This window comes from Ambystoma mexicanum, chromosome 2p, assembly GCF_040938575.1.
Source record: "Ambystoma mexicanum isolate Mex_15411 chromosome 2p, UKY_AmexF1_1, whole genome shotgun sequence".
Classification (NCBI taxonomy): Eukaryota; Metazoa; Chordata; class Amphibia; order Caudata; family Ambystomatidae; genus Ambystoma; species Ambystoma mexicanum.
Window position 1 is genome coordinate 1,143,589,744 of NC_090923.1, and position 27,766 is coordinate 1,143,617,509.

Genomic DNA, 27,766 nt, shown 5'->3' on the forward strand with positions numbered 1-27,766 from the left:
CTGCAGTAGGTCCGGCTTTGCCCCGGAAGCTCTGTTCCGCCTTTCTCAGAATGTGTCTCTATGACCCACCTTTTATCCGTCTGAGGAGAGCTAATTGGTGTCCGATGTATGCACTTAAGAGTCAAGTGCCTGACTTTGCGTGACCCAATTTGCGGGACATGTTGAATGCAATATGTAAGAGTTAGCATTGTTACTTTGCCGCCCTCTTCCACGGCCCAGTTATGTAAAAGAAATGTGGCGAAGGTTGGGACAGAGAATGCTATGAAATAGGAGGGATCATGGGTACGGGAAACAGTAATAGCGCGTCTCACCATCTGCTGTCCCACCCCCATTTCCCAAAGACCCCTCACACCCCAGGTGATCCTCCCGCACTGGTCCACCCCTAGGAACTGGATCCAAAAGCAATGGCTGTGTCCTGGATGACAAGTCCCCGAGGACTGGCAGAGGTGATGGCCACGAGAAAAGTGGTCTTCCCCGCAAGTAACTGGAGAGGAGCTTGATGCATTGGCTCAAAGGGGGCACGCATGAGCCTTGGCAGCACTACGCTGAGTTCCCACTCCGGGGCAGACGCCTTCACCGGCGGGAACCATCGTACTAGACGATGTGTCCAAAGAGAAGACTGTCCTGGAGACCTGGTGTAGCGGGAGACGGCCGCCAGATGCACTTTGATGGAGGCGTGCGCCAGCCGTGCCTTAGCCAACGACAACAAATACGGAAGAATCCAAGGGGCCATGGCCCTCAGATGGTTGATCTTCTGCAACCAGCACCAAGTCGTGAACCGCTTCCACTTGTGCCCGTAGCACTTACGAGTTGACGATGCCCTGCCCCTGGCAAGGTGCTCCCTGCAGTCCGTCGGTAGCTTGTACCCACAGAACTCTAAGGCTGCAGGAGCCGGGCCTCCAGGTTCAGCAATCCTGGGTCGTGGTGAAGGATTGCGCCTCCTTCTATGGTGAGCAGATCCATGATCACTAGAAGCTTGACTGGAGACAACGTCGACAGGCTGAGGTGGTCTGGGTATCAAATTTGCCTCGGCCATGCTGGGCGACGAAGATCATCCTGCACCGGCACAGTTTGAGTAGACCGATGACTCGTAGTAGAGGCAACAGCGGGAACGCATACAGAAACAGGCCTTCCCAGGGCCAGGAGAACGCGTCCCAATGCTACCCGGCTGAAGGAACCTGCTGGTGAACCTCTGGCACTTGGTGTTCGTCACCGTTGCAAACAGATCGATCTCGGGTCTGCCCCACCGGAGGAAGAGGTTCTCCACATTATCCTGCTGAAGCTCCCACTTGTGGCAAGACAGTTTTCTTGACTCCCACCAGGTGAAAAATGAATGAGAAACATCCCCTGGGTGACGGCCCAGTGCCACAAATCCTGCGCCTCTCTGGAGAGCGCTGGGTATTTGGTGCCCCCCTGCTTGCAGATGTGTAACATTGTGGTGGTATTGTCTGAAGACCCTCACCACTTTGCCAATGAGAGACGAAAGGAACGACATGAGGGCCCAGAACACTGCCCGCAGTTCCAGGACATGGATATGGAAATCCCTCTACTCCGGTAGCCACAGGCCTCTGGCGTGGAGACGTACAGTGTGGGCTTCCCAGCCCACCATGGAAGTGTCCGTGGTGACCGTCTCCTGATTGGGGTGGGGCTCTGGAAGTCTGTCCTACCAGCAGGGCATGTTGGAGCGCACGCCCCACCACCTTATCGCTCGACGGAACTCCTAGTCGAGAACAATCCTGTCTGAAGCTTCCGGACACCTGGATCCACCGGGCATCCAGGAATTCCTTGAGGGGTCGCATCCGCAACCTGCAGAGCCTGATCAGGTATATACACAACAACATCATGCCGAGCAATGAATTGATGGCTCGCACCGTGGTGAGCTTCAGCGCCAATAGCCATTGTTCCTTGCTCAAAATGGCGGCAATCATTTCTTCTGAGGGGGCCGCCAGGAAGGAGAGAGTGTTGAGCCTGGCCCCCAGGAACAGAGCGTCCTGGCTTGAGGCCAAGAACAAGTCTTGCAGTCCTGTTCTGAATAAATTGCAGAGGGTGGAGAGTAGAGGCAGGCAGATTTAGAAAGAGGCGGTTGCGGTAGTCCAGCCTAGAGAGAACCAGAGCTCTGGAGACACAGCCTCTGGGGAAAGGAAAGGAAGAATTCCTCTGAGGAGGTAAAGCTGGTAGTGTGACTTCTTAGAGATGTCAGAGATGTGAGGAGAGAAGGAGTGTGGAGTCGAAGATGACCCCAAGGTTTTTGGCCTCACAGGTGGCCGCAGGAAGAGGGCTAAGAGAGGCCGTTCAGAGAGTGACAGGAAAGGAGGGAGCGGGTGTGCTGAGGAGGAGCATCTCAGTCTTACTGGCATTAAGGCAGAGATCATTGGCAGCACACCACTCCTGGATGGCGGACAGACAGTCAGAGATGAGAGAGGGAGAAGTGGTGGCTGAGGGTAGCCTGAAAATGAGCAGTGCCATCCACATAGCACTGGAAGTTGGGGTAGAGCGCTGCAATGCAGTGGGCAAGAAGTGCCCGGTATTGTTAAACAGCCAGGGAGAGAGGTTAGACCCCTGGGGAACACCACAGGTAGATATTGAGATAGAGGAAGGACCCCAGTTGAACCTGGGAGGGTCAGAGAGGAAAGAAGCCAGTCACGCCAGGGCCTGACCGGTGATGCCCAGGTTATACAGATTCCAATTATCTTGATTAGTGATAGCCAGATATAGTACACATTAAAACTCAATCTGAATAGATTTATCTCCAAGTTTGGTCATCTTGTATATTGTTTATACCCTTGAAACCACCATATCCTTTCCAATATAATTCTATGATTTTAGGGCATCCAGTTAGCAAATGTCTGGCGATCTCTAGATCTATTTTGCACAGCCTGTATAGTCCTTCCTGTCGAGGGATGTGGGTCAATGAGTCCATACGAGAAAGTAGGAAGCTGTTCCAGACTAAGATGGAGGATACATCTTCTGACGTTTTAATTATATCATCGAAAAAATAAACATTTCAAACGGGACATTTCTAGGGAACCCTTATTTTACATAAATAGCAAAAGATGACTTTCTACCTAGTTCCCTCAGATTTGTATCTTTATCTCAACATAATTAATGCCCTCTGGTTACCTTCCTTAATGGCACAAGTTATGTTAATAGGATAAATAACAAAACCAAGGTCTTCAAAGAAAATGTATCGCTCTCATCCACGATTTTAAAGCTTTGTGGGGCAACCTTCTGTTCAATGAACCAGAAAAGTTGGAATATATAGATGACGAGTGGTCCATCGCCACAAGCTTTAATAAAAATAAATACCTGTAGCTATGTTTTTGAGAGTTAACAGGGAAACTAATCCCAGCTCGCTATGGATAGCTTCAATCGGAGTAGACTTCGGGTCTTAAAGTAGGCCGCCAAAGATTTCCCTCCAATCTCATAAGCCACATGCCTCCTTATTTGTATATATTTCCATTCCATAAAGCGCCTTAGAAACAGTACTCTTTTTATATACCTGTACAATGCCGTCAATAAAGAACCCACATCTATATGCTAGAAATGTAACTGCATTAAATTACCTTTGGACTTTGCCAGTAATGTATCCAAAGACAAGGTTTTAGTGCTAAGTGTATCAGTAACAGAGATGCCCAAATATGTAGATTTCCTGACCACTTCAATAGCTTCATTTTTTATCTTGCCTATACATTTCCTGCTCCGTTTCTTACTAGGATTGACCAGAATAATTTTTTAACGATTCATATTTTTTTCTGCATGATTGCACAGCACTGCAAGGCTACTCTGTAGTCTTATAGATCCAAGGAGCACAACATGATTGGCGTATGCAAGCCAGGTTATGGAGGTAAATATAAGAACTTCATTTAAATTCGATACATACAGATTAAATAACATGGGAGCTAAAGTGCACCCATGTTTAAGTCTGTAATCGGTTTATATTGTAGAACAAAGTGTACCTTCCTGATTTAATCTTAATTGAACAGTGGTATTAATGTACAACATCTTGATACAATACATGATTTGGGCGGTGGATATCCCAGTTTTCCAATTTTCCGGGTCACGCTTAATAGTAATGTTTGCCAGGCCATCTGGGTCTGGCGCTCTAGGTGGTTTGAGCCTACGTAGCTTATAAACCACATCATCTACTGTAAATTCCTAAATCTTATTCACTAATAGCTTCTGGCTCCCCTAATTCCATATAATATATCCCCTGTATATCTTTGATCCAGTTAGTTTCTGATATGGGTTTCATTTCTTTTCTTATACAATGAGGGGCCCCAAATGCGGTTTACTTATAGCCCAAAATGTTCTAGAGTCCGAGTGCCTCAGCGCCATAAACAATCTGCTATTGGGTTGAGGCCATGGAGCCTTAATGTGCTCTTATCTTGTAACCTGCCCTTAACTGGCTAATGGCACCATTTGCTTCAATGGTAGATATAACGGATTGCTTTATTTCTTTAAATGTAATCTTAAATTGTGTCTTCCTTTCAACAATGGCAACATCATTAACTCTAGAAACATCAGCCCTCCTATCGGAATATTTACTCTGAGTAGCAGCGACCATATACATCACCTTTTCAATCATTCCATCATAATCTTTAATATCACTAAAAGTTGGAGTACACTCAATCATGATGTTGTTAGCCAAACACTCATTGAATGCAGTAATATTTTGCTCATTCCATATCACCCAGTTTCCATTTACACAGCTTTTATCACCAAGCTCATTATAGGCTCCTCCGTCATCATTTTGTATAGCGGATGGTCACTCAGACCAGTCGAAATGAGATGAAAAGCCACAATATTTTAATACATTTTTCCTAATAAAATATAATCTATCCAGGAGCGTTTAATACCATTTTTCCAACTATAGGTTAAATCTCCCATCGGGCAAGGCAATTTAGTTAGTTGAACAAGATCCGGTATTGCTAGAAAAGAATGCCAGCCACCATCTTTACAATTAAACTCTTTCTCCGCGTGTACAAATACATGGACTTTGTGCCTACTGCATAGCTCGCTGTAGCAGGAGGATTCACTTTGACCCTTTCCATGCAAATTCTGACAATTTAAATTGCATGCTACAATATAGGGGCACAAGGTTTACGATATAGCCACTCCTCAATTAATACTTCTAAGAAAACTAAAATAGACTCAAAACAAGTGTATCCCAGTAGATTATAAACATTAAAGACCAGTACTTGATCTTGCTTGGCAGCCTTCTCACTAGTTATCACGGCAGCTAAAATATTGGGATTCTCCCACATCAATTTATATTTCACCATGGATAGGTGTTTTTCTGCCCCAATAAGGAGACTCAAAAAAGGCCTTCCTTTATTTGCTCGAATCGCATTTCTCTGTATCACTCAAGGTAATAGGTGTCCACCCTCCACGTTTCCTGCAATAAAAAACATTCCGAGGACAATAAATAAGCCTGGCCCATAGAGTTAGGGGTAAAAGATCTAAATCCTCTTGTATTCCATGAAGGAATTAATGTGCTCTTTGAATTCACAGATTTGTCATGGTATTTCATCAGAATCACGTTCTTCCATTTGGTGCATCATGTTCTCATGCTTACAATAATCTGTACCAGCTACATTTATTTGGGCAAGCACATCAATGTCTTGCGATGCAAGCATAACTTGGGGCTCTGCCCGTTTATTTGGCTTTAACTGCTTGACCTTTACAGGCGAGCCTCGTTTCCTCTCAATTATGTACCCCACCTCAGCGAACGCCTGTGATCGGGACATAATGAATTAAACTATGATGAGGGAAATTAAATGTAAAACAGCCTGTAATATGAAGCGCAGGTGCAAAACCGACTGAGCTAACTACATTGTGCACAAGTGCATAACTTGCAAAGGGAGGATAGGGCTTAAAGCTAATAGAGGCATGTATTGAGTGCTTGCAGACCTGCAGTATAAAAGCATTATAGCGTCTAGATGGCCAGTCTTGTAATATGACACTAACCAGCAGAATGCAGGGCCTGTAGAGCTTGCTTGCTAGGGGTTAATCGCAATGCATGTATTCGGCTTTCCCTGAAGCATTCTGCTTTCACAAGCGCTGCTAGCCATCCATTGTAAACAGGTACGCATTTGCATGAGAAAGAACAGCGTAACGTGAGAAGTGGTGATAAGAGACATTCCAGAGATTTTAAGCTGTGCCCCAAGATGGGAGAGGGTAAGAGTGACTTGGATCGATACAGGGTGGATGTTTCCTCCAGCAACCATGTTTTTCCCCGAAGAAAGGTTCTGGAAGTTTGCGTCACTGACAGGCATACCTGATAAATGTTTGCACATACGTTGATCGTGAGGGACTCTCCAGTGGACGAGCATCATGAACATGCTCTTATCCTGGACTTTGATTTGCCCCTAAGTGGCAGTTCCTTGCCTGCCACATTCTCAATTGAGGGCTGACCAGAGTAAGAGGGCACAGGGAGTTTGGTCCAGAAGCCTGCACGGTGCCTGACCAGAGGGGAGCCAACCAGAGAGTGTTCTGTCTTTAAGCTGAGCTGGGTCCTGGGCTCCAGTATTTGTAATTTATAACTTGCATTCTTCCCATTTTACTGAATGGCTGCCTTTGTTTTATCTACACATTGTTAAATAAATGCTAAGTTTATATGCTTGATTATTGTCTCTCAGGCATGAGTTCATGGCAGTAGCACAAGTGTCAAGCTTGTAGCAGGGTTGGGTGTGGACACATTTGTTTTTGGCTGTTTCTAAAGTACCTCAGCACACACCATTAAAATACACAGTCCCGTTTGCATCAAATAAAGAGCGAGGTACCTCTACTAGGGCTGTGTCTATTAGTTAGCACCTGTAATTGGGACAACAAAGCAGCATGGACAAAACATTATTAGGATTTAAAAAAGGGCAATCAGAACTGGCTTGTGATTTTTATCTTCTTGCTACGGTAATTAGTACCCCATTGCTCTTCTAAAGTATGATGAAGAGTATTAGAAATTCTTTGCCATTACAGTCTTGGGCCTAATTTCAGTAAGCACTACTGTATTTTCAATCTCGTTTGTATTAAGGGCTTTCTTTTTAGTTGGTCTTTGTTGCATCATCACTCGCTCAGATTCTTCAGCAGGAGCAGTCAATATTTTATTTTATTACATAACCATTTATCTAAAGGCTTGTCGTGCCCATTAATCGGACACTTCATTCCACTAGAGGATGCTACTCCAATTGCCAACTCAAATCGCCAAGCCGTTTCTCTTCATATTAACTCTTTCGTAGGCGTGTTCGCCAGTGATTGTGCTCCTCTAGATGGTACAGTTCTTCACTGACTGAAGGGTGCTATCATGGTTAGAATTGCTTTTTTCCTTTTCCATTGTATTATGCTTTGCTGAGATCTTTCTATTTTACCTTTAGACAGGGCTTCAATCAATAAAGGCCTTTCACCATCTTCCATCATAGGGACTGATACTGCAGGACTTTGCACAAGGAGGGAAATGTTGCATGCATACTCATAATAGTGTTTTGATCTTTCTCTTCCATTGAGATATTCCCGTAATTTTGGGCAATACCGGGAACACAGTATGGTCGTTTGCTTCTTTGACTGTCAACTAGGCAGATAAATCAATGTTTTATACTCTGTAGCCCTTTATGTAAATTGTTACACAAAGTCAGCAATGTTTTTAAAATAACCAGCATTTCTGCCTCTGTATTAAGATCCCCGCCTGAAGAACTGGATGATGAAAAAGATGTACTATGAGCTGGCAGAGAGGCATATACACTTTCTGCAATGTTTACTAGGCCGAGTGACTTCGATACGTTTTCTAAAGTGGCAGGCATGTTTTGTTCAGAGGTACCAGCTTGTTCTACTGTCGGGATAGCTTCATTCTGTATGCTCAGGCAAAGATTCAAGAGAAAATTATTATCAATCAGATCCGCCACAGACAAATCCGCCTGTGTCTGCACTTCTGACCCCTACTTGATTTTACATAGGATTTTTTTTTTCCAGCCGTAGTATGCCCCCCTCAGCATTAAAACACTGTAATTCTACCTCTGGTGCTATAATTCAGGCATTCCTTTTCAATTTCGCTCACCGCAATGTCTGCCGACACAGAATTTACTTGAAGTTTGCTCTTTTTACTTTTCTTAATCGCTTTCCTGACGGAGATCGCTTTGTTTCAGTCAAATCGCACTATACTTTGCAGCTGATATTTCTTGCATACGGTGGGCAAATTAATCAAAACCTATAGTACAGTACCCGACAATTGAGCTACATTGTATACTTTTCCTCTGGCTTTCTGCTAGCAGTAATGCCTAATGCTGTCTAACATCTGCAGGACCACTTTCCCTGCCACTTCCAGCTTTACGCGGTAACAAGGTTTTTAACCTCTTTGCAAACACCAGTGTAGGGTAGGCATGCTTCCAAAAGGTAGACACAGTAAAAATGTTCCAGCTCTTCCCTCATTTGTGTGACAATACTTACCTGTGATCTTTATATGCTTAGCGTCCAACTAAAATAAATAACCTGTTATATACTCGGTCTAACCTGACTTGACTCATTGTAGCCCTAGACCACTTACTTTTCCTGAGACCAGGACTTGGCTGCTCTGGTACCTTACACTGATTGGGTTTTGGCTAACCTCAGTGTCTTCCCCATTTACCACAAATCGGGTGGCCTCCCAAAATCGGTTCCTAGCATCATGGTGCTCAAGTTATCTAGCTTTCCCACTGTCCATGCTGTTAGTTCATTCACCCACAGTCAGTGTATAAGCAGAGTGCTATGCTGTGCAGCTTTCTTACCCTTCAGTGTATTTCTCGTTGGGCACCGACTCCATGGTCTACATCGTGGCTTGCGCAATCGAGATGTGCTTGCCAAAAGGTTCTGCTCCAGTCGCAGATACAAACATGGGCATTGTTCTCAGATTCTTTCCAGGACGTGTTCTACTCCAAATAGGCCTTTTTTGGGATTGAATTTCTCAAAGTTTCTTCCCCATAACAGCAATGGGTACTCTCCCTCTTTCCTCATGACCGACAGGTCCTATTGCAGAAGATTATGGATCATTCCTGGAAAGAGCGCCTGCAGTGATGTAACATGCTGTGTGGTGCAAGACTAGGCTTTCCTCTCAGAGTAATCAAAAAACTTCTGCAATACAGAACAGGCACCTGAAATGTTTAACGTCACCTGATTTTCCCATCACATTGGACACACAACTTAAAGTATTCATGGGCTCAAAACAGGCCCTCGTATTTTGTCTCTGTACTACAAGTACAAACATTTCAAAAAGGGAAATGTTTCTAGATAAAGAAACAAAACATAAAAAGATAGATGAACGTGGCAGGCATTAGTGACAAACCTGTAAAAGAAGGGTGCTGAAAGCTGAAAAACCATGAAAAAGGTTTAGAAATTTGTAAAGAAGTTCTTCTTGCTGGCATTTTACCCCTAAATCATAACTGTTCTGAGATCATTGATGTTAGGGCTGTGCCAACCTGTTGCGCTGGTACACCCTGTTCACCAAGTGCTTAATTCCATTAGCTTCAGAGACTAAATATCCGGGGTGCAGATAGCAATGGAGTACTACATTTTTGAAATACAAAAAGACTGCCAACTGTGAAAATAAGAAAGCCTTTTTAAAATATAAAAAACCCTCAGGTTGATTGGTTAGTGGGTTTGTATCAACAGATGTAGCCTGGGTTCCAAGCAATTTGACTAACGCACTCAAGCGTGTTCGAACCATATGCATTTTTTTAAACATTCTTCGATGTCACTCTCTTCCATATCAGCATTCGACGACATGCACACTGCTTCCCTTTTGGCTTGAGACAGGCAACATAAATCGTGGCTTTTTATCTGCTTACTTGGATCTAACGAGGTATACTGGAAATACTATAGGTGAAAAAAGATGTAGGACCATCAAAAGCCCCTGGCATAGCTGTCCTTCATTAAGGACAGTCTAAGCTGATCTCCACAGAAAGGTGGGCTGCTCCCCTCCCTCCCTCTGAGGTTCAGTTATTCGAGCCAAAGGGAATCTGACTTCACCTGTCCCAAAGGCATCCACAAGTACATAACACCAAGCAGGCAGGCAGCAACCAATGTCAATTTGCATCCTTAAAACAACTGCATGTCCGACAGACAATCAGCACTTTCAGTCCCAATGAGTCACTTGGCTTCCGACCTTTGAATGGAGTCTGCACAAAAAAGTCAGCAGCCATTTAAGGTGCTTATCCCAGCGGCTAGGGCCATCCCTAAAGGACTTCCTCCGATACCTAGGTGTGAGGAAACAAGACTTCACTTCATCTTACCCAACTACATTTAAAGACAAGGTAACATTACTCTGAATGTAATTGTTGCGTCTAGTCTGGATGATTAGGAACAAGTTACTTACCTGTAACTGTTCTCCAGCATGGGTCTGGCATGGATTCACATTCTCGTGAATATTCCCCGTCGCCAGGCTGGGAATCCTCGGTAAAGAAAAAAATCAGTTTTGTTTCTGAACTGTCTTTCTACTAGTAACCAATCACTGGTCTCTGAGTCATACTGTCCCCAGCCAATGACTGCCCTCTACCAAAGCACCTCCTCTGGCAGCCATCTTCAGGTTTGGTAGCACGTAAAGTGGCAGTAGGACCAAGAGAAGAGCCGCAGAGGGGTAGGAGGGAGGGTTTGCATGTGAATCCATGCCAGACCCATGCTGGAGAACAACAGCTACAGGTAAGCAACTTGATCCTTCTCCAGCATGGGGTCTGGCATGGATTCACAGGCTCATGAATACAATACATGGCAGTACACACATGCACAACCACGGGAGGTGGCAAGGCTCAACATTAAGCATCTCAACAACTCAACATCAACCATCTCTTACCTCCTCACCAGGCCCACCTTTAGGCAAACAGGTTGCGCAGCAATGCATGGTCGACTCTGGACTCCTCCCTGGAATCCTTGTCGACGCAGTAGAATATCGTGAAGGTGTGCGTCAACCTACACATAGCAGCCCTGCAGATGTCCAGCAGAGGCACACCAGACAAGAACACCATGGTAGCAGTGATCGCTCTGGTCGAATGGGCTCTCGGATGGCCGGGCAAGGGTCGGTTTGCCAACTGATGACAGTGCATAATGCAGCCGGAGAGCCATCTGGAAATGGAAGCTTCTAGAGGGCCTTCCCTTGGTTCACAGGTCCAAGCTGTGACGGCTTTCCGAAGACTCTTCGTGCGGTCCACGTAGAACTACAGTGCTCTAGCCACATCCAGCGAGTGCAAAGTCCTCTCAGCCGGCGACAAAGGGAAGAAAACAGGTAACACCAAGGGCTCGTTGAGATGGAAGTCCAACGGCACCTTGGGCATGAAGGAGGGGTGCGTCCTCAGCACCACCCTCGTCTCGTGGAATGTCAGGTATGGAGGTTTACAGGCGAGGGCCTGGATCTCTCCCACTAGTCGTGCGGAGGTGATGGCCACAAGAAACACTGTCTTCCACGACAGGAACTTCAACGGTGCCGAATGCAGTGGCTCAAATGGCGGCCCCATGAGCCCAGTCAGCACCATGTTGAGCTCCCACGCCGGGGCCAGGGCCTTCACCGGCGGTAACGATTGGAACAGTCCTTTCATGAACTCCTTAACCAGGCGATGAGACCATAGGGATGACCGCCACAGAGTTCTGGTGTAGCGGGAGCTAGCCGCCAGATGGATCTTGATGGAGGCATGTGCCAGCCCCGCCTTGGCCAGCGATAACAAGTACGGCAGCACTTGAGGGGCTGTATTCCGCAGGTGGTTAATCTGTGCACGGCACCAGACAGAGAACCTCTTCCATTTGTGTCCATAGCACTTGAGAGTCGAGGACGCCCTGGCTTTTGCAAGCACCTCCTTGCAGTTCTGCCGGGATATCGTACCCTCCGAACTGTAGTGCTGCAGGAGCCATGGTTCAGCGACCCTGGGTCATGGTGGAGGATGGCGCCTCCTTCTCTGGCGAGAAGATCCAGGTCCGTCAGCAGTTTGACTGGGGGGGGGGGGGGTGGGGGCGCTGACATGTCCAGAAGGTCCGGGAACCAAATCTGCCTCGCCCACGCCGGTGCGATGAGGATCATCCTGCACCGGGACCGTCTGAGTCGAAGTCGCAGAAGCAATGGCAACGCATACAGGAACAGGCCGTCCCAAGGGAATGAGAAGGCATCGCCCATGCGGGGATGTTGAAGTTGAAGCCATTGCCCCAACCGCTTTCTTCTTGGCCGCCGCAGAGACCACTGAATCCGGGGACGGCTGTGCCCTGAGGCACATAGGGGCGGAGTCCGGGACCCAGTACTTCTTCTCGTAGCGGTCTCTTAGCAGGAGCTGTGGACGGGTTCTTCAGGAGCGCCAGCCCCTCGTCTCAGATGTTGTTCAGTAATGGGACTGAAAGGACAGTCTTCCTTTTGGCCTCCCGCCGTTGGTAGAGGAAACCTTCCTTCTGTTCTTTGGGGCAGAGCTGGAAGAGCTCAGATGCCCTGGTGATCATGGCCTGGAAGGAGCCAATTTTGTCGGGGTGGGGGTGCCCAAGGAGGTGGTGGTGAAGGGAGGTCCATTCCGTCATCACCACTGTTGTCGTCCGTCGCCCGTTGCTGCCGTCTACGGTCCCGTCTCATCCCACGGAGGAGGGGATGGGGTGAAGGCTGGAAGTGGGGGTGGGTCGATGGCCTCGTCCCTGCTTGCTAGGCGGGCTCCCCGACGGACCAGGCCCCGCTGGGTTGTCGGTGGGGGGTAAGGGCATCCTTGTCTTCATCTCCGCGCACAGGTTCTGTATAGCCATCAAGATTGCTCCTGAATTGTCCTGTGGAACGGGTACTGGCTGCACCAGGACCGCCGGTTGGGCCGCGGGGTCCTCCACGGCCCTATCTTCCTCGTCTGTCCCCCCCATTGCTCTCCTCGTCGGCCTCGATGAGATCCTTCCTGTAGGCCCTGGATTCCTGGAACTTCTCCAGAATCCTTTGGACGCTCGCCAATTCATCAGAGGTGGTGTCCATTATGGCTACCGTGCCCCCTCCCTCCTTCTCCTGCTGGGGTTTCCCGGGGGTCTTCTCGATAGGCAGAAAAGAGGATTCCCTCCTGCTCCTGGACAACAGGGAAACTCTAGCCCCCGAAGTCGCCGTCACTGGGGAAACCTCCGTAGGTTTTGCCAGGGCCGCCACGACTCCCTCAAATCGAGGCCTTAGCAGGGTGAATCAGGGCCTTTACGACCTTGGGCGTGCCAGAGGCCTTCACCTTGGGGGGTGGGAGGGGAGGGTCACCGCCTTGCTCCCCCTTGGCTGTCTCCGTCGGGATCGATCGGGGCTTCTCCCAAAGCTTACCCGGGTTCTCAGACTTCCTCTTCACCGAGCCAGAGCGTTGGCCCGTGGTTGATGGAGTCGGTGATAGTGTGCCCTGCCTGGCAGCCGAGGAGCCCGACCGATCGGCGCTCCCGGTGCCCGCAGACTTGTGGTGCTTTGCCTTTTGTCACCAGAGCGCCCTCAAAGGTCTTAGAAGACCGCTCATATTTCTTCCTCTCATCACCTGCTGCTGGGCTCTTCCCCTCCAGCCAGTTGGTGAGTCGAATACGACGATCCTTCATTGTCCGTTAGGACATGTTCTTACAAAACGCACAGTCCTTCTCCACGTGCAATTTGTCGTTGTGAAGGCAGTAGAGGCACCGAGAGTGCTCATCCTCTTTAAAGACGTTCTGAAGTCCGCATCTAGGGCAGCTCCTGAACAGTTTGGATCCAACAGGCGTCATGCTTCCCTTGTCCTGAGCCATGTCCACACGGGGTAGGCGTCAAAGATCTTCTGGAATCCACCGTAAAGTGGAAAACACGACGAAAAGATGCCCTTGAGGGGCGTAGAAAATTCCGAAAACTGGTGTCCGTTAATCGGAAGTGAAGTCGGTGGAGCTTGAGGCTCGATTGACCGAAAATAAAAGAGTAAACTCTTCGAAAAAACGCAAAATGCAGTAAAAGCTCGAGAGCTACAGCACAAGGCCTCCCAACACTTTAACGTGTGGTAACAAGAAGTAGCCAACACCCAATCAAGGTAAACCTGAGGCTATTCTCAGGAGAGAATTACTGGGGTCAGGTGTTCACAAAGAGTCCACACAGTGAAACACACAATAATTAAATTTAGACAGGAATGGATCAAAATACAAATGTTTCTTCAATGCCTTTAACACACAAAGAAAATGAAGCTAGCATGTGATATCGCACAATACTCAATAATAAACATTCATTCACCATAGGTCCTTAGAATGCATTCAAATTACTATATCAATATAAGAGGTAAGCAAATTAATGCAGTAAATATGGAACCAAGTCACAAGTGAATGTCCCCAACTTTAGCAGTCCAATGCCCACGAAGAATGGGGCTTTGTGCCCACAAGTCACAGGGGCAGCGAGGTAGCCCACAAGCGAGCTGGTCAGTCCACTGGTGATCCAAGGACACATCGATGGCTCAGGACGGCTGGATCTTTGAGAAGGCGCTGAGACTAGTTGGTCCCACTACTCCAAGGGCTGAAGCATCACTCATGGTCTTTGGAGATCAGGTAGTCCAACAGGGCCAGATGCAGGAAGAGGAGTCTTCTTCGGTTCTTCAGTCAGCTGTTAGTCTATGAGGGATACTTGGCTCCAATGCTGATCTGAAGAAATGGGCACTTATCCAAAATCAAGCCTGGAAACAAGTCCAAGCCCAGCAATGATAAGGATCTGCTCCATTCAAACAGCCAGTAGTTGTCCAATCAGGGAAAACTATTGGTTTCACTCATGCCCCATACCTAGACTCTCCGGCACCATAGATGTGGTTGTGTGACACTCCGCACCCACTTCCTGGGCCACACACAGACAAAGGCAGCACCAGCCCGGGAAAGCAGCAACTTTCCCGGGCAACCGCATGACCTTATATGGGATTTCCCAACCTGGCAAGGTGGGAAGAAGGCCAAACAATAATATGGCCAAAGAACACGCAAAAATCTTGTGGCACAGCCATTTTAGGGCACTAGCCACGTTTAGTAGCCATATGTGGTAAATGCGAATGTGCACAATAGAAAGAACACAACAATGGTTAAAATAGATTTGTTGCCACCAGCTTGTGTTTAGGCATATATAAAAGTAACCAATAAAGTGTAAAGTGCTAACGTATCCACAGTGCACTGTAAAGTGCTGTGTCCAATGTTAAAAAGTTACGAAAATGTAAAAGATAAAAAGGAAACAGTTTCCCAGTACTGATAGTATGAAGGACTGATCTGTTTCCCCATAACAAATTAGCAAAAGGCAGGGGAAGAGGCTGAAGGCTTTACTTCCCCTCAAAAAGTCAGAACATGACAGTCCATAGAAAATATGGGGGGAAAGATGCCACAAAGAGAAAGCTTTCCTAACATATAGCTTTAAAGAAACCTGGGATGTGTATCAATTTCCTGGTGCAAAGAAAAAAGGGTTCCAATTCTAAAAGAACAGAGCCAGAAACAGGTGTAAAGGAGCAAGATCTGGCAAGGTTAGCACCCAGCATTGTGACAGAACAGCTAGAAGAGAGACTGACTGGCGTGGCGCGACCACCAGGAAGCAGAAGATTGCTTGGATTGTGCAGCATTGCTTTGTCAGTGCCATTTATCTGTATCCTAGGAGTATCATGCACAGAGATAGAGAGTGACCATGAAAGAAGCTAGTGTGAAACCAAGACAATGGTAAAGATAGAAAGAAGGTTGGGTTGCCAGCCCTAACAAATAATATTATTATTAAAGGGCCAACAGGCAGAAACTGGCAAAGGAAAAGGAACAATACTGATCCAGAATAACCTCTCAATGCAACTAGTGCAACAGAGAACCCCTTTTGTATATTACAATACAGATCCTAGATGGCCCATCTGCCGATGGCACTATATATCCAACTCTATGGAATCTTACTTTGTAACGGTTGCCATAGGTGAGATCCAGCTCCGACTCCTCCGGGTTGAAGAACATTCCAGGCTTCTTGGTCATCATTTTGGCATAGACTGCCTCATTGGGCTGAACCCTTATCACCAGTTCGTTGCGCTTACATTGCTTGTTAAAGATGTCACCGGGGACGTCACGGAACTGCAGCCGCACCTCAGCCTTTCGCTCATTAAGGGCCTTCCCACAGCGCAGGATGAAGGGAACACCTAGGAGAAAAATGGCCAAAAGGTTAGGCTGCAGAAATATACTTCTTACTACATGTCCCCTTACTTTCTCTAACTCCCTCTGCTCTCCACATGATCAATGTACACCCTTCAACTCTACTGCCCAACTGCCCCCTATTGCCTTTATGCACCCTTTCCCAAGTGTGAGATTTTCCAGTAGAAGTCTGCACAAGGTATCATCTACATCTTTGGCCTAGGAGGGTGACCCACAGCTAGAGGGTGTCTATGTCTGAGCCAGACGCATACCCTAAGACAAGGTAGGTGTGGGAGAGGAGGGTGCAGTGAAGAACCTGGCTGGGAGAAGGTAAGAGTGTAAGGCGCAATATGCCTAAAACGATTTGGCATGTTAGTGAAACAGGACAAAAATCAAGATTTCCCTAGGTAGCCCCTTGAGACAACTTGCATTATCCCATCCTGACACTCTTACCAGACTTAAGAATTTTAAATTGCAAGCAACTAGCCAGGCATAAAAAGTCACTCACTGGTTGCTCAACCTGCCCTACACAAGCACACAGTATATCGTTTCTTACCAAGAATCAAAGAGTCAATTATCACTGGCAAATAGCTATCGGTGAGTGCAAATTCCGAAGCCCACCTTTAGTATCAGTATCATTTATTTGTTATAGAAAGACTCCGCTAGACCCTATAGGCATTAGCCTCATGCATGTGTGCATGCATGCTGGGTAAAACAAAAAGTTAAACGATACATATGACTATGTGCCCTTTTGATCCCTTTACCAAAGACCATAAACCAATTAGTTTTACATACAGTTACGGCAGTCAATACTGCACTCCTAGATCACAGAAACACTTTCTTATAATTTACAGGACATACCCAAGGGAGACAGGCCCATAAGCCTTTCGTACACCAACACTCGGAAAACCTAGGCCAAGCCGCCGCTCACACACAGGATTTGGTCCCGCCCTCTTATGCCATACACACAGTCAGCTATTTTGCACGCTCCCAGGCCACACCTTACAGCTAGCTAATTTAGAGGGAATAGATGGGGGAAGAGTACTCCGACAGGGAACACAGTCGTCAGAATGGCAACTTATTTAATCCTGCATCCCGTCCCCTTTCTCCATGCTGGCAGATTTTATAGCAATACCAAAAATCACCTTAATGGCCCTGAACTTCACACTGAACCAAATACATCATAGAAGACATTGGACGAACTGGGCGTCATCACTGGAGTGTTTATTCATGAAATAGTGCAAACAGAGAACCAAGAATGAAACCCAAAGGGAAGCTTCTCAGATTACATCAAAGGACACATGCTTCTGAAAAGCTACAGAAGCTATCTTTGCGCTAATTAATTGGCATGAATACTGTGATAAATCCTGTTGAGTCATCACTAATCCCCCGACGGAAGTCTGCTCCCATGTGGCCAGGTGACGGTACCGGTACCTGATCCCGACCCCGGGGGTGGTAATATGAGCGAGGATCACATGGGAGGAGATGTCTGTTTAGGAGAAAAGGTGGCTCCATCGGATGAGTCATGGTATTCTTCCCTTCCTACGGAAGATCTTGAGTTTTTGATGGTCTGTTGTCACCCCACAAATCCTCCTTTTTATGGAACACAGAAACCCCTTCTTTTAAATCACTTTATACAAAATCCCCTTCCTACCTCCAATATATACACGCATAACATCTCCCATTTCGGATTTTCATTTTAATACAACTCATTTTAGAAATCACCTAAACTTTAGGGACTTCAACGCCCATAAAGCCTCAAGTACTGAGACGAGGAAGAGGAGGATTGAGTTGATGCAGATTGAAAGAAACCCAAAGTTGAATGTGCAGACTAGTTGTTTGGTTAAATCACAATTTAAGGACATTTAAAAATGCCATCTGCACTCCAAGAGAAAGCAGAATGGGAGAGGGCTGTGCCAAAGGAAGTTGAGAGGACAGGCACATCTAGGGGGCAGCCAGCAAATGTGAGATTCACATACCAGTGTGGCGAGGAGAAGGAAGAAGAGGAAGCGGGCAACTGGAGGACCGAAGTACCGGAAGCAGCAAAGGAGCCCTTGCAGATACGGCCATGCTGAAAAGCAGCATTCTATAGTCCAGGTCACAGTAAAAAGCTGGCGGGAGAGAGCAGAGCTGAAGGGAACGTTGGAGGAAAGTCCACAGAAGGCTACCCAAGATAGGAAGCTTCCTCACAGAGAGATGATATGGGTCAGGAATGCTGAAGAAAAGTACCTGCGAGTCTGCTCAGGGGCATTGGGGACCCTGTGGTGTACCGCAAGGCATGCACACAAGTAAATGAATTGAGAACATTTGAATACCGATCAGAAAAAGTTCGACAACAACTTGACAAGTCCCCATGTACGAAATGTCAACATCAGGAAGGTTGGACCAAGCATTACCTTAAGCAAGCAACTAGAAACAGAGCAAAGTGATACAACTTTGACGGTGCGCATGTTAGGAAAGATTTCGTAATTGTAGGGAATTTTCCTTCCATGTGGCAACCCCTAAACTTTTTGCTATTGTTTTTAACCTTGTTGTTGACTTTGCCAGAGAAGTACAGCCTTCTGCCGCACTTCTCTGGGCTTTCGCTCCTTTCTTACGGGGAAACTGACATGCCCTTAAGACAGTCAGTACCGGGGAACGTGGTTTCCCGTAGTTTCTTTTATCGTGTCGCAGCTTTAGTGCAACACGACACAAGAGGGCACTGTAAGCTAAGTTACAGCTCTCTTGGGTCTCTAGCCTTCTACAGGCCCTAGATACTCTTTTAGGATGGTATTTGATCGGTGCAAGTCATTCAGGGACTCGAATGGTGGCAGCGATCGTTTTGTTTATTTTGAGCTCCTTTTGGCGTTCTGAGCACGTTTTTGCACTGAACCCAAAATGGTGGCCTGGCTCCCAAAATGGCCAGGCCGCAAGGCTCCTTTGTCTTGTCCACTGACCGTCTTGCTCCCTTCACCTTCCCCAGGTCAGACGACCCGGGGCCTTCCTTATTTGGGCATGTACTTTCCCGCGAAACGTGGTTGCTTTCGCGGGCTTCTACATGTCGTTTGTGTGCCTCCAGGGTGTGGGCTGGGATGTCTGGTCCCAATACACATCCTGGGTGCCAGAGAGTCTGGGGTGGTGTGAATGCCTGGGACCACCGTGGTCCGTGATTGGTCCACGTATGGTATGTGTGTTGATGTGCGGATCTCCCATTGGCTCCCCTCCGTTTTGGCGCGAAGGGAACCGTGGATAAGAGGGAGCTGGAAACACCACTGCCATGTCGATCTCCTGAGTTCTCACGAACGAAGGAATACAGGAGCCAAGTATCCTGCAACCCAGAGGCTGGACCGAGGAATCGCTGGTGACCCGCTGAAGGAATCCTCCTTTGCACTGCTGTCGTCCTGTGAAACCCTTTCCTCCTTGGATCGAACCAGAAGGCCTGTACTGGTGCTTCGACCTTTGGAATAGCAGGAACAGCTATTCCCGGCGACTTCATCATCTCCTGCCAAGTAAGCCTTCGGAAGTGTCTCTGGGCCATCCAGTTGACTGACCAGCTTACAAGGGAGTCCTGCTCTGTAACTGCCGCCAGGTTGTGTTGTATTTCGAGCCCTTGTCACTCTCCCACGCTTCGTACACTTGGCGTTCCCAAGTCTGAAGGGAGGAGTGTACATTTGGCTTGAATACACACGGCCGCTCCGTTGTCCTGCTGCGGCAACAAAACTGTGCTGGTTTCGTCGATTGGGACGTCTTTTTGCTCTACACGACTACGAGGCGTTCCCTGCTCTTCTGAACCTGCCAGCTGCTGAAACTAACGTGGAGAAGCCTGGGCCTGCTTGCTTCGGGGACCGGTGAGTAGTTTAGCTAGGATCTGGTCGCCCTCCTGCAGTATCCCATTGCTTTTCCCTGCTGTGTAAAAACAGCACCCTTTTGGCCGTACTCGCGCTCTGCTTCTGCCCGCTGTGGAGGCTGCGCTTGAGTTGCGGAACCTGTTCTCCTTCTGCTGTGCACTAACCCGAACTGCCTGACTTCTTCCGAAGAGCTTCCCCTTTTGCCCGTTGGCACCGGCGTGGCAGGTACTTTGAGCACAAGGCTCCACTCTTTGCAGGGCTCGGACTTCCATCTAGTTAGGTGCCTCTAAAGGCGAACTGAGTCAAAAGCGTTATCGCACTGCCTGTTTTCCTTCCCTGGCAGGTGGACTACATATTTCGTGCTTTAAACGCTTGCGACTGTGTATTTGTATATATATTGTGTTGATATGGTATGTGTTGGTTTAATATTGTGATATTGTGATTTTCTTGCTACGGTCATTGTTTTAAAGGCCTTAAAATAAATGTGTATCTATTTTTGATATAACAACTGTTTGGAGTAGTTTGTAAGCGCTCTTGCTTTGTGTGCTCACTGCGGGCTTTCAGTCACCCTCACCCCTCTTGAGACCTAGTCTTGACCGCCGCGATCGCTACCTTGATTGGTCTGGCTTGTCCAGAGGTTACCCTGTTCCAAGTAATTAGGTTGGCCTTCTGAACTTCTGCGCCACCAGGACAGAGTTCAGAAATCCGTCTTAACAGCGCAGTACAAATAACTTTAACAACTGTGGCATACTTAAAGGACAGTTGAATTGAAAAGAAATCCTGGTGAAAGTAGTACACCAGCCAGTTAACATTTGGGTGGCCGGAGTGAGTGCGGGGGAGATACCTAGCAGAGAAGTATACCAGGGCATCTGCAGGACCTCGGAATGATCACTGGCAGGGGAGTAACCAGGCAATCCACCAAAAGTATAGAAAGTTTTAAGACATTGTGGCAAGATATCCGGCCGGGGGGTATAGCAGGAGATCTAAGAAGGCCATAAAGAAAATCCTGGCAACCAAATATACCAGGCAGTTTGGAACTGAATACAACCTTTAAAATTGTGGGCAGATACCTGGCAGGAGAGAACACCAAAGCATTCCTGGCAGGGAAGCATACCGGGAGGTCCACTCAAGGTGTAAAAAGAAAATGTACCCATGTTGCAAAATACCTGGCAGATAAGTAAACCTGGGAATCTCAAAAGCACATGAAGGAAGTCTTGGTGAGTAGAGCCACCAAACGTTTGAAGTTGATTAAAGACTTTTTGGGACACGGTACGTGGCAGGTAAGAACACCAGGAAACCTGAAGAGCTCACAAGATGAAGAAGCACATCATCTAATTAAACTTGTGTGGAATTTCTCATCTGAATTAGAACTCTTGTAACTTCTGTATAAAGAAACCAAGGAGGGGCTGAATGTTCCAAATCCATTTTGCGAATCCAGTGCAAAGAAACCAAGAAAGTTGAAAGTTATGGAATGTATTGTTTGCAAAAGAATGTTCTGAACCTAATTTAAAGAGCCAAAGAAACTGTTTGAAAGACACTTTTGCCACTCTGCCTAAAAATGGATTTACACATTTACTTTTGATTATGAACACCTTTTGGCCAACTCTAAGTCAGAGACATTTCCTTACTGTGAGAAACCAAAGGGTATCTCACCTACTAGATCCCAGGGATATATATGGGATACATTACTCACCGTAATCGGATTTCTTTTTTTTTTTTCCAACTTTATTTAAGTGAGAACAAGGTATAAGCAATTCCATACTTATCACTTCCCTAAAATACATACAACAATTCATCATCGCCATAAAATTCCCACCCCATATTCTACACTAAACAAAACAAAACACCAAACAGGACAAGACGAACACCCCCCCCACCTAACTCCTCATCAATGTTACACCCAAAGAATAAATCCTATACCTTATCCAAACAAATTATTAAACGATCCCCACATTTCTTCATAAGCAGTCTCCCGAAAACGCCTAGAAGCTTGAGTCATCTCATACCATGAAAGTGTACACATGTCTGATAACCAGTTCTCATAATGTGTTTTTTTTCTAGATTTCCACACCTTCATTATAAGTTTTACCGCCATTAGAAAAGCCCTATCAATCCAGTCCGATGAATCCCATATTTCCCCACTCCTACTATCAATTGAGAGGAAGATGACTGACACAAAAGTTCGAGGAAATGATATAACTGCCACCAAATCAATCCGATCCAAGACGTCCTTCCAAAAATCTTAACACTATTACACTCCCAAAGCATATGCAGATACGTCCCTCTTGCGCGATTACATCCCCAACACAAGTCTGTATCCATTCATCCCCTCCCATTCATCCTCACAGGCGTCCAATAAATACGTCCTAAAATTTGTTGATGAATATAGCTCAGGTTCAGATCTACCTTGGCTCTCACCGTCACCTTCAAAAGGTTCTCCCACAATTCCTCAGACAGCTCAGTTCCCAATTCTGACACCCACTCCATTCGTAATCTATCCCAAGAATTCTGCATAAATTCCTGTAGAGGCATCCATTTTTATGTAGAGACCGAACCTGGAGGAGTAGTAAATAATTCACAAATTCGAGGTCTACAACTCAATGATCCACTCTACATCTGTAGTCTCTATGCCAATAATTGTTCCAAAAGCCTATACCTCTCCATCTCCCTATTACTCAATCCATAGCGATTAGCTAAATCCTCAAATGAAACCATCCTGCCCTCCCTCCATACATCTTCTATCTTCAAAATGCCCCTATTGGCCCAAGCCCTCCAATTAAGCATTTTATTCTCAATCTGTAAACCTGGATTCAGCCAAATAGATGCCAAATCATAAAAGAACGACTGTCCACACCCTTGAATCCACAAAACCAAAGCAGATTTGAGGCCACCAATGTTTCCAATCTTGACCCAGAATTAGGTAGTCTCCCATACGAATAAAGACAATGTAAGGAAAAGGGATGCAATTTCTCCCTCTCCATCAAAAGCCAATAAGGATCCGAGCCCCTTCTATCCCTAAAATAATAAGAAGCCTTTTTTAATAAGAATCCCTTATAATAATTCTCCAACACTGGATAGCCAAAAACCGTAATCATATTTCTGATGCTTGTATCTGCTTAGATTCACATGCTGTGCATAGGCTGATATCTAGTGGAAGCGGCAGCGTATTAGTTTGTTTTTCGAAACCCGAAAAGCGGCATCGAACTAGGGCGTGCTAGTAATACTATCCCTAGTGTGACGTCCACTGTACCCATGATCCCTCACGCGTGTAGGACCCTCAGATTGTAATTTTTTCTGACATGAGGCAGCATGAGGAGTAGCGCGAGTACAGAGTATCCAAGCAGATAAGATAGATAAGACTACCAGCATCCATGCGCCTTCTCTCAAAGGGGAGGAAGGGCGGGTGCATATGAATCTAAGCAGATACAAGCATCAGAAATACGATTACGGTGAGTAATGTATCCCTTCGGAGGCTTGTGGAATCTGCTTAGATCACATGCTGTGCATAGATTAGCGAGCAGTGTTAGAAGGAGGTGGGATGTGAGAAGGGTCATGAGCGAACAAATAGTCTTAGAACCGCTTGTCCCACTTGAGTATCTGTATTGGAATGAGTGTCAATGCAGAAGTGCTGAGTAAAGGTGTGAATAGAGCTCCATGTAGCTGCTTTTCAAATGGTATCAAGGGGTACATTTGCAATGAAAGCCAGAGTGGTTCCAGTACCTATTGTAGAGTGGGCCCTTGGCGTAAAAGGCAGTGTTTTATCTGAAAGGGAATAGCACAGTTGTAAACAACCGACTATCTAGAGATTGCATTCTTAGAGACTCAATCTCCCTCTCTGCCTGGAACTATGTAGATGAACAGTTGATCTGTCTTTCTTAGCGTCCTGGTTTTGTCTACATAGTAGAGGACCACCCTCCTCAAATCTAGTGTGTGGAGTTTCACCTCAGCAGAGCTTTTGGGTTCTTGGAAAGAGGCTGGTAGCTCAATAGACTGGTTAACATGGAATTTGGAAATTAACTTGGGTGAGAACCTAGGGTGAGTGCGTAAAACCAGTTTATCCTTATGAACAGTAAAGAAAGGATTCTGCACTGACAGAGCTTGAATTTCACTGACCCTTCTTATGGATGTGATGGCCACTAAGAAGGCAGTTTTATAAGTCAAGTGTTTGAGACTGGATTTGTGCATGGGCTCAAAGGGGGGGGCATGAGTTTAGTAAGTAACACATTAAGGTCCCAACCTGGTGGTAGGTTCGAAATTGGAGGGTGGAGTCTCTTTACCCTTTCCATAAATGCTTTGACAACTGGCACCTTTCACCATGACACCTTGTTATAGGAAGTGGTGTAGGCTGATAAAGCTGCCAGGTGTTCTTTAAGTGAGTTAAACACCAACCCTGCATCCAATAGGTGGAGCATATAGGTGACGACATTAGGAGTACAATCAACTGGGTTGATTTGCTTATTCTGGCACCAAATCACGAATCGTTTCCATTTGTCATAGTAACAGTGTCTTGACTCTTTCAAGATATCCATACATCTCTGGGTTAGATTGAGATGCCCGAACTCTGAATTCAGGAGCCATGCTGCAAAGTTCATCGAGTTGGGCTGAGGATGCACTGTTAGCCCCTCGTGCTGGGAGAGTAGGTTGTACCGGCACTGGAGTTTGATTGGGTCACACCGCCAGTTTGCGTATGTGTGGGTACCACAGTTGTCTCACCCAGATAGGAGCAACTAGGATGAGCGTCATCAGTTCCCTGTGGATCTGGTTAACCACCTTCCTCATCAGAGGGGTTGGTGGAAAAGCTTAGGCAAACATCCCTGACCAATTCATCCATAGGGCGGTCCCCTAGGAGCCTGGCTAGGAGAACCTGGATGCAAAGTCTGGGCATTGCCTGTTTTCGCTTGTGGCGAATAAGTCTATAGTGGGGAGACCCCACTGAGAGAAGAGATCTCCTACGACTTCTTCGTGTAGTGTCCACTCGTGTTCTTCTGGAAGGGGATACCTGCTCAGAGCATCTGCTAGAGAGTTGAGGTCCCCTGGAACATGCTGGGATGACAAGTAAATCTTCCGTTTGAGTGCCCATCTCCAAATTTTCTAGGCAAGCTTGGACAGATTTGGCGAACGAGTGCCCCCTTGTTGGTTTAAATAAATCATCGCCGTCGTGCTGTCTGTTAGGATCTGCACTGACAGGTTGGCTAAGAGGGGTTTGAATGCCTGAAGCGCTCTGAAGACTGCCAGAAGTTTCTAGCAGACCAGTGGCCCTGAGCTGTGTGGTGAAGGTAGTGAGCTCCCCACCCTGCCAGGGAGGCGTCTGTTGTGACGACGGCCTGAATCTCTGCATCATCAAAGTGTTTTCCCTTCGCGAGATTCTCTCTTGTCCACCAGCGAAGACACTGTGCTAATGTTGGCGAAACGACCACTAGATCGTCCCACTGACCACTTGCCTGAGACCACTGTTTCGCCAACCATTCCTGCATGGGTCGCATGCGCACGTGGGGAACAGGTAAATGTAAGATGCCATCATGCCTAGCAAACGCATCGCTTTGCGCACCCTTGGTGACCGGCCTGATAGAGGCATTTGCAGCAACAGATTTCGAATTCTTTCCTCTGATGGAAAGGCCAACCCCTCTTGGGTGTTTAGAACAGCTCCTAGGAACTGTTTTGAGATGCTTGGCACCGGGCTTCATTTTTTTCTCGTTGATTGAGAAGCCCAATTGGAGGAGGAGGTGGATTGTTCTTTGAATGTTTATTCTGCAAATTACAGGGGTTTCCCCTGTGATGAGCCAGTCGTCCAGGCAAGGGTACACTGGGATTGCCTCCCTGCGTAGGTGCGCCGCCACCACCGCCAGTAACTTGGTCCATACCCTTGGAGCTGAGACTATCCCGAAGGGCAGCACCATGAACTGGTAGAGCTGGTTGTCTAGTTTGAAACGCAAGAATCATCTGTGCGCTGGGAACATTGAAATATGAAAATAGGCATCTTTCATATCCAATGTTGCCATGTAATCCCCTTTTTTAGTGCGGGCGGGGGGGAGAGATTACCTCTTGGAGTGTAGTCATGCAGAATTTTTGGGGGCTTGACATACTTGTTTGCAGGGCGCAAATCTACTACTGGGCGCATTGTTAGATCTTTCTTTGGCACAAGGAAGTAGGTTGAATAAATACCCCTATTTACCTGGTTGCCCGGGACAAGTTCTATGACATCCTTTGCAAGTAGAGTGGCTATTTCTTCGAGAAGGATTTTCTGGTGCTCCAACGAGTGTATCTTCTTTCTTGGAGGATGGTCATGGGGGCGCGCTAATAGTTCTGCGGACACTGGACAGCAGCCATCTGTCCGAGGTGATCCCCTCCCACGCGTGGGTGAAGATGGAAATGCGCCCCCCTACTGGGATGCATGGGAGGGGAACCGAAACGGAACGTCACTGTTTACTAGGTGGCGTGCCACCCTCTACCCCTAATGCGGCCCCTGCGCTGGCCTCTAGTGAATCCCTGTGATGTTGGGAGCTGATTGTTGCCCCACGAGGTTCCTTGATTTTGGTAGTAGTTAGAACCCCTCTGGGAGCTTTGGCCGCGAAAGCGACGAACACTACTATTTCCCCTTTGACCTGGGGGTTTATTTGTGAGTTGGCTGAGAGATTTTAAGGTCTCGTACTCATCTCTAGCTGTCTTTAGTGACTCTTCAAAAGCCTTGCTGAATTGAACTTTATGCTCTACCGGCATGTTTATAAGCGTGGCTTGGGTCTCGGGTTTAAACCCTAGACTGCCTGAGCCAAGCATGGCGCTTTATTACTGTGCCTTCTGCTATTAATCTTCCTGCATTATCTGCTGCATCGAAGTTTGCTTTAAGGATGCATCCAAACACAGATCTTCCGTCTGATGCAATTTGGGCCAACTGGCTCTTTAGTGGTTCTGGTGCAGAGGCTGATAGAGCAGCTACTTGTTCCCATTGGTGGCAGTTCTAGCTTGCTAACAGAATGGTAGTGTTAAAAATACGTGCCCGATATGCTGACGTGGATGCAACTTTCCTCCCCAGAGCATATATCCTCTTGCTCTCTTTATCGGGAGGTGCTTCTGAAGAAGCTAGTGGTGTGCCTGCCCTCTTTCTGGTGGTTGTTACTTCCAGGGAGTCAAGTTTTAATTGGCCCCTTATGTACATGGGATCGGAGGGAGCAGCCTTGAATAATTTTTCCACTCGTGGATTGCCTGCACAACTAAGATTTGAGGTTACCAGCGAGGGATCAATTCTGCGCTGGATTGATTTTAATATGGGGATGGCTTGGGTGATGGCTCTCCTGCCCCTAGGATTTCTTCTGCAAAATCCCCATCTTCTTGGACACCCTGTGTGTCTATTTGAAAGGGGGCTGCTGCTTTAGCTAGTACCTCATTGAGGAGTGGCTGATTATCAATCAGTGAGTCATTCACCGGGGAATCCTTCGGGATAGGGGAGTCAAGATTGTAGGCTTCCGCCTCATCTTCCTCTTCCTCATCATCCCCACAGTAAGCAACCCCTGTCTGGTCGTCCAGCATTTGTGATTCTGTCTCCTCACCATATGACTCTGGATGGTAAGGTTCAATTAGCAAAGGGTCTGAAACCAATCCCTGCGCTGGAGTCTCAATACGGAGCCTTTTAGTAGGGGGTTGAGAGTCCTTGGATCCCGAAGGGGCAGAGGTAGCTGGTGTATTTGCATATCTATGGAAATAATTAGGGTCCTTTTTGTAGAAGTCTACAAACAAAGACATCCTTCTCATCACCCTATCAGTATCAGCTGAGTTCCATTCCTTGGAACTGGGAATAAATCTCTTGCTCTGGTTCCTCATCCATGCCCATATCATGAGGAGTGGGAGGGACAATTTTACCCTTCGGAGTAGTGTCAGGGACC

General features: G+C 46.9%; 1 protein-coding gene across 2 annotated transcripts in view; it reads right to left on the reverse strand.

Moving 5' to 3' along the window:
• The window catches only part of G6PD (glucose-6-phosphate dehydrogenase), a 440,636-nt gene that overhangs the window by 41,652 nt on the left and 371,218 nt on the right, over window positions 1-27,766 (reverse strand). For both annotated transcript variants that reach the window (XM_069645233.1, XM_069645234.1), the window contains exon 10: window positions 15,835-16,070. In XM_069645233.1, the coding sequence (XP_069501334.1) occupies window positions 15,835-16,070 (236 nt within the window). The remainder of the gene's footprint in view (window positions 1-15,834; window positions 16,071-27,766) is intronic.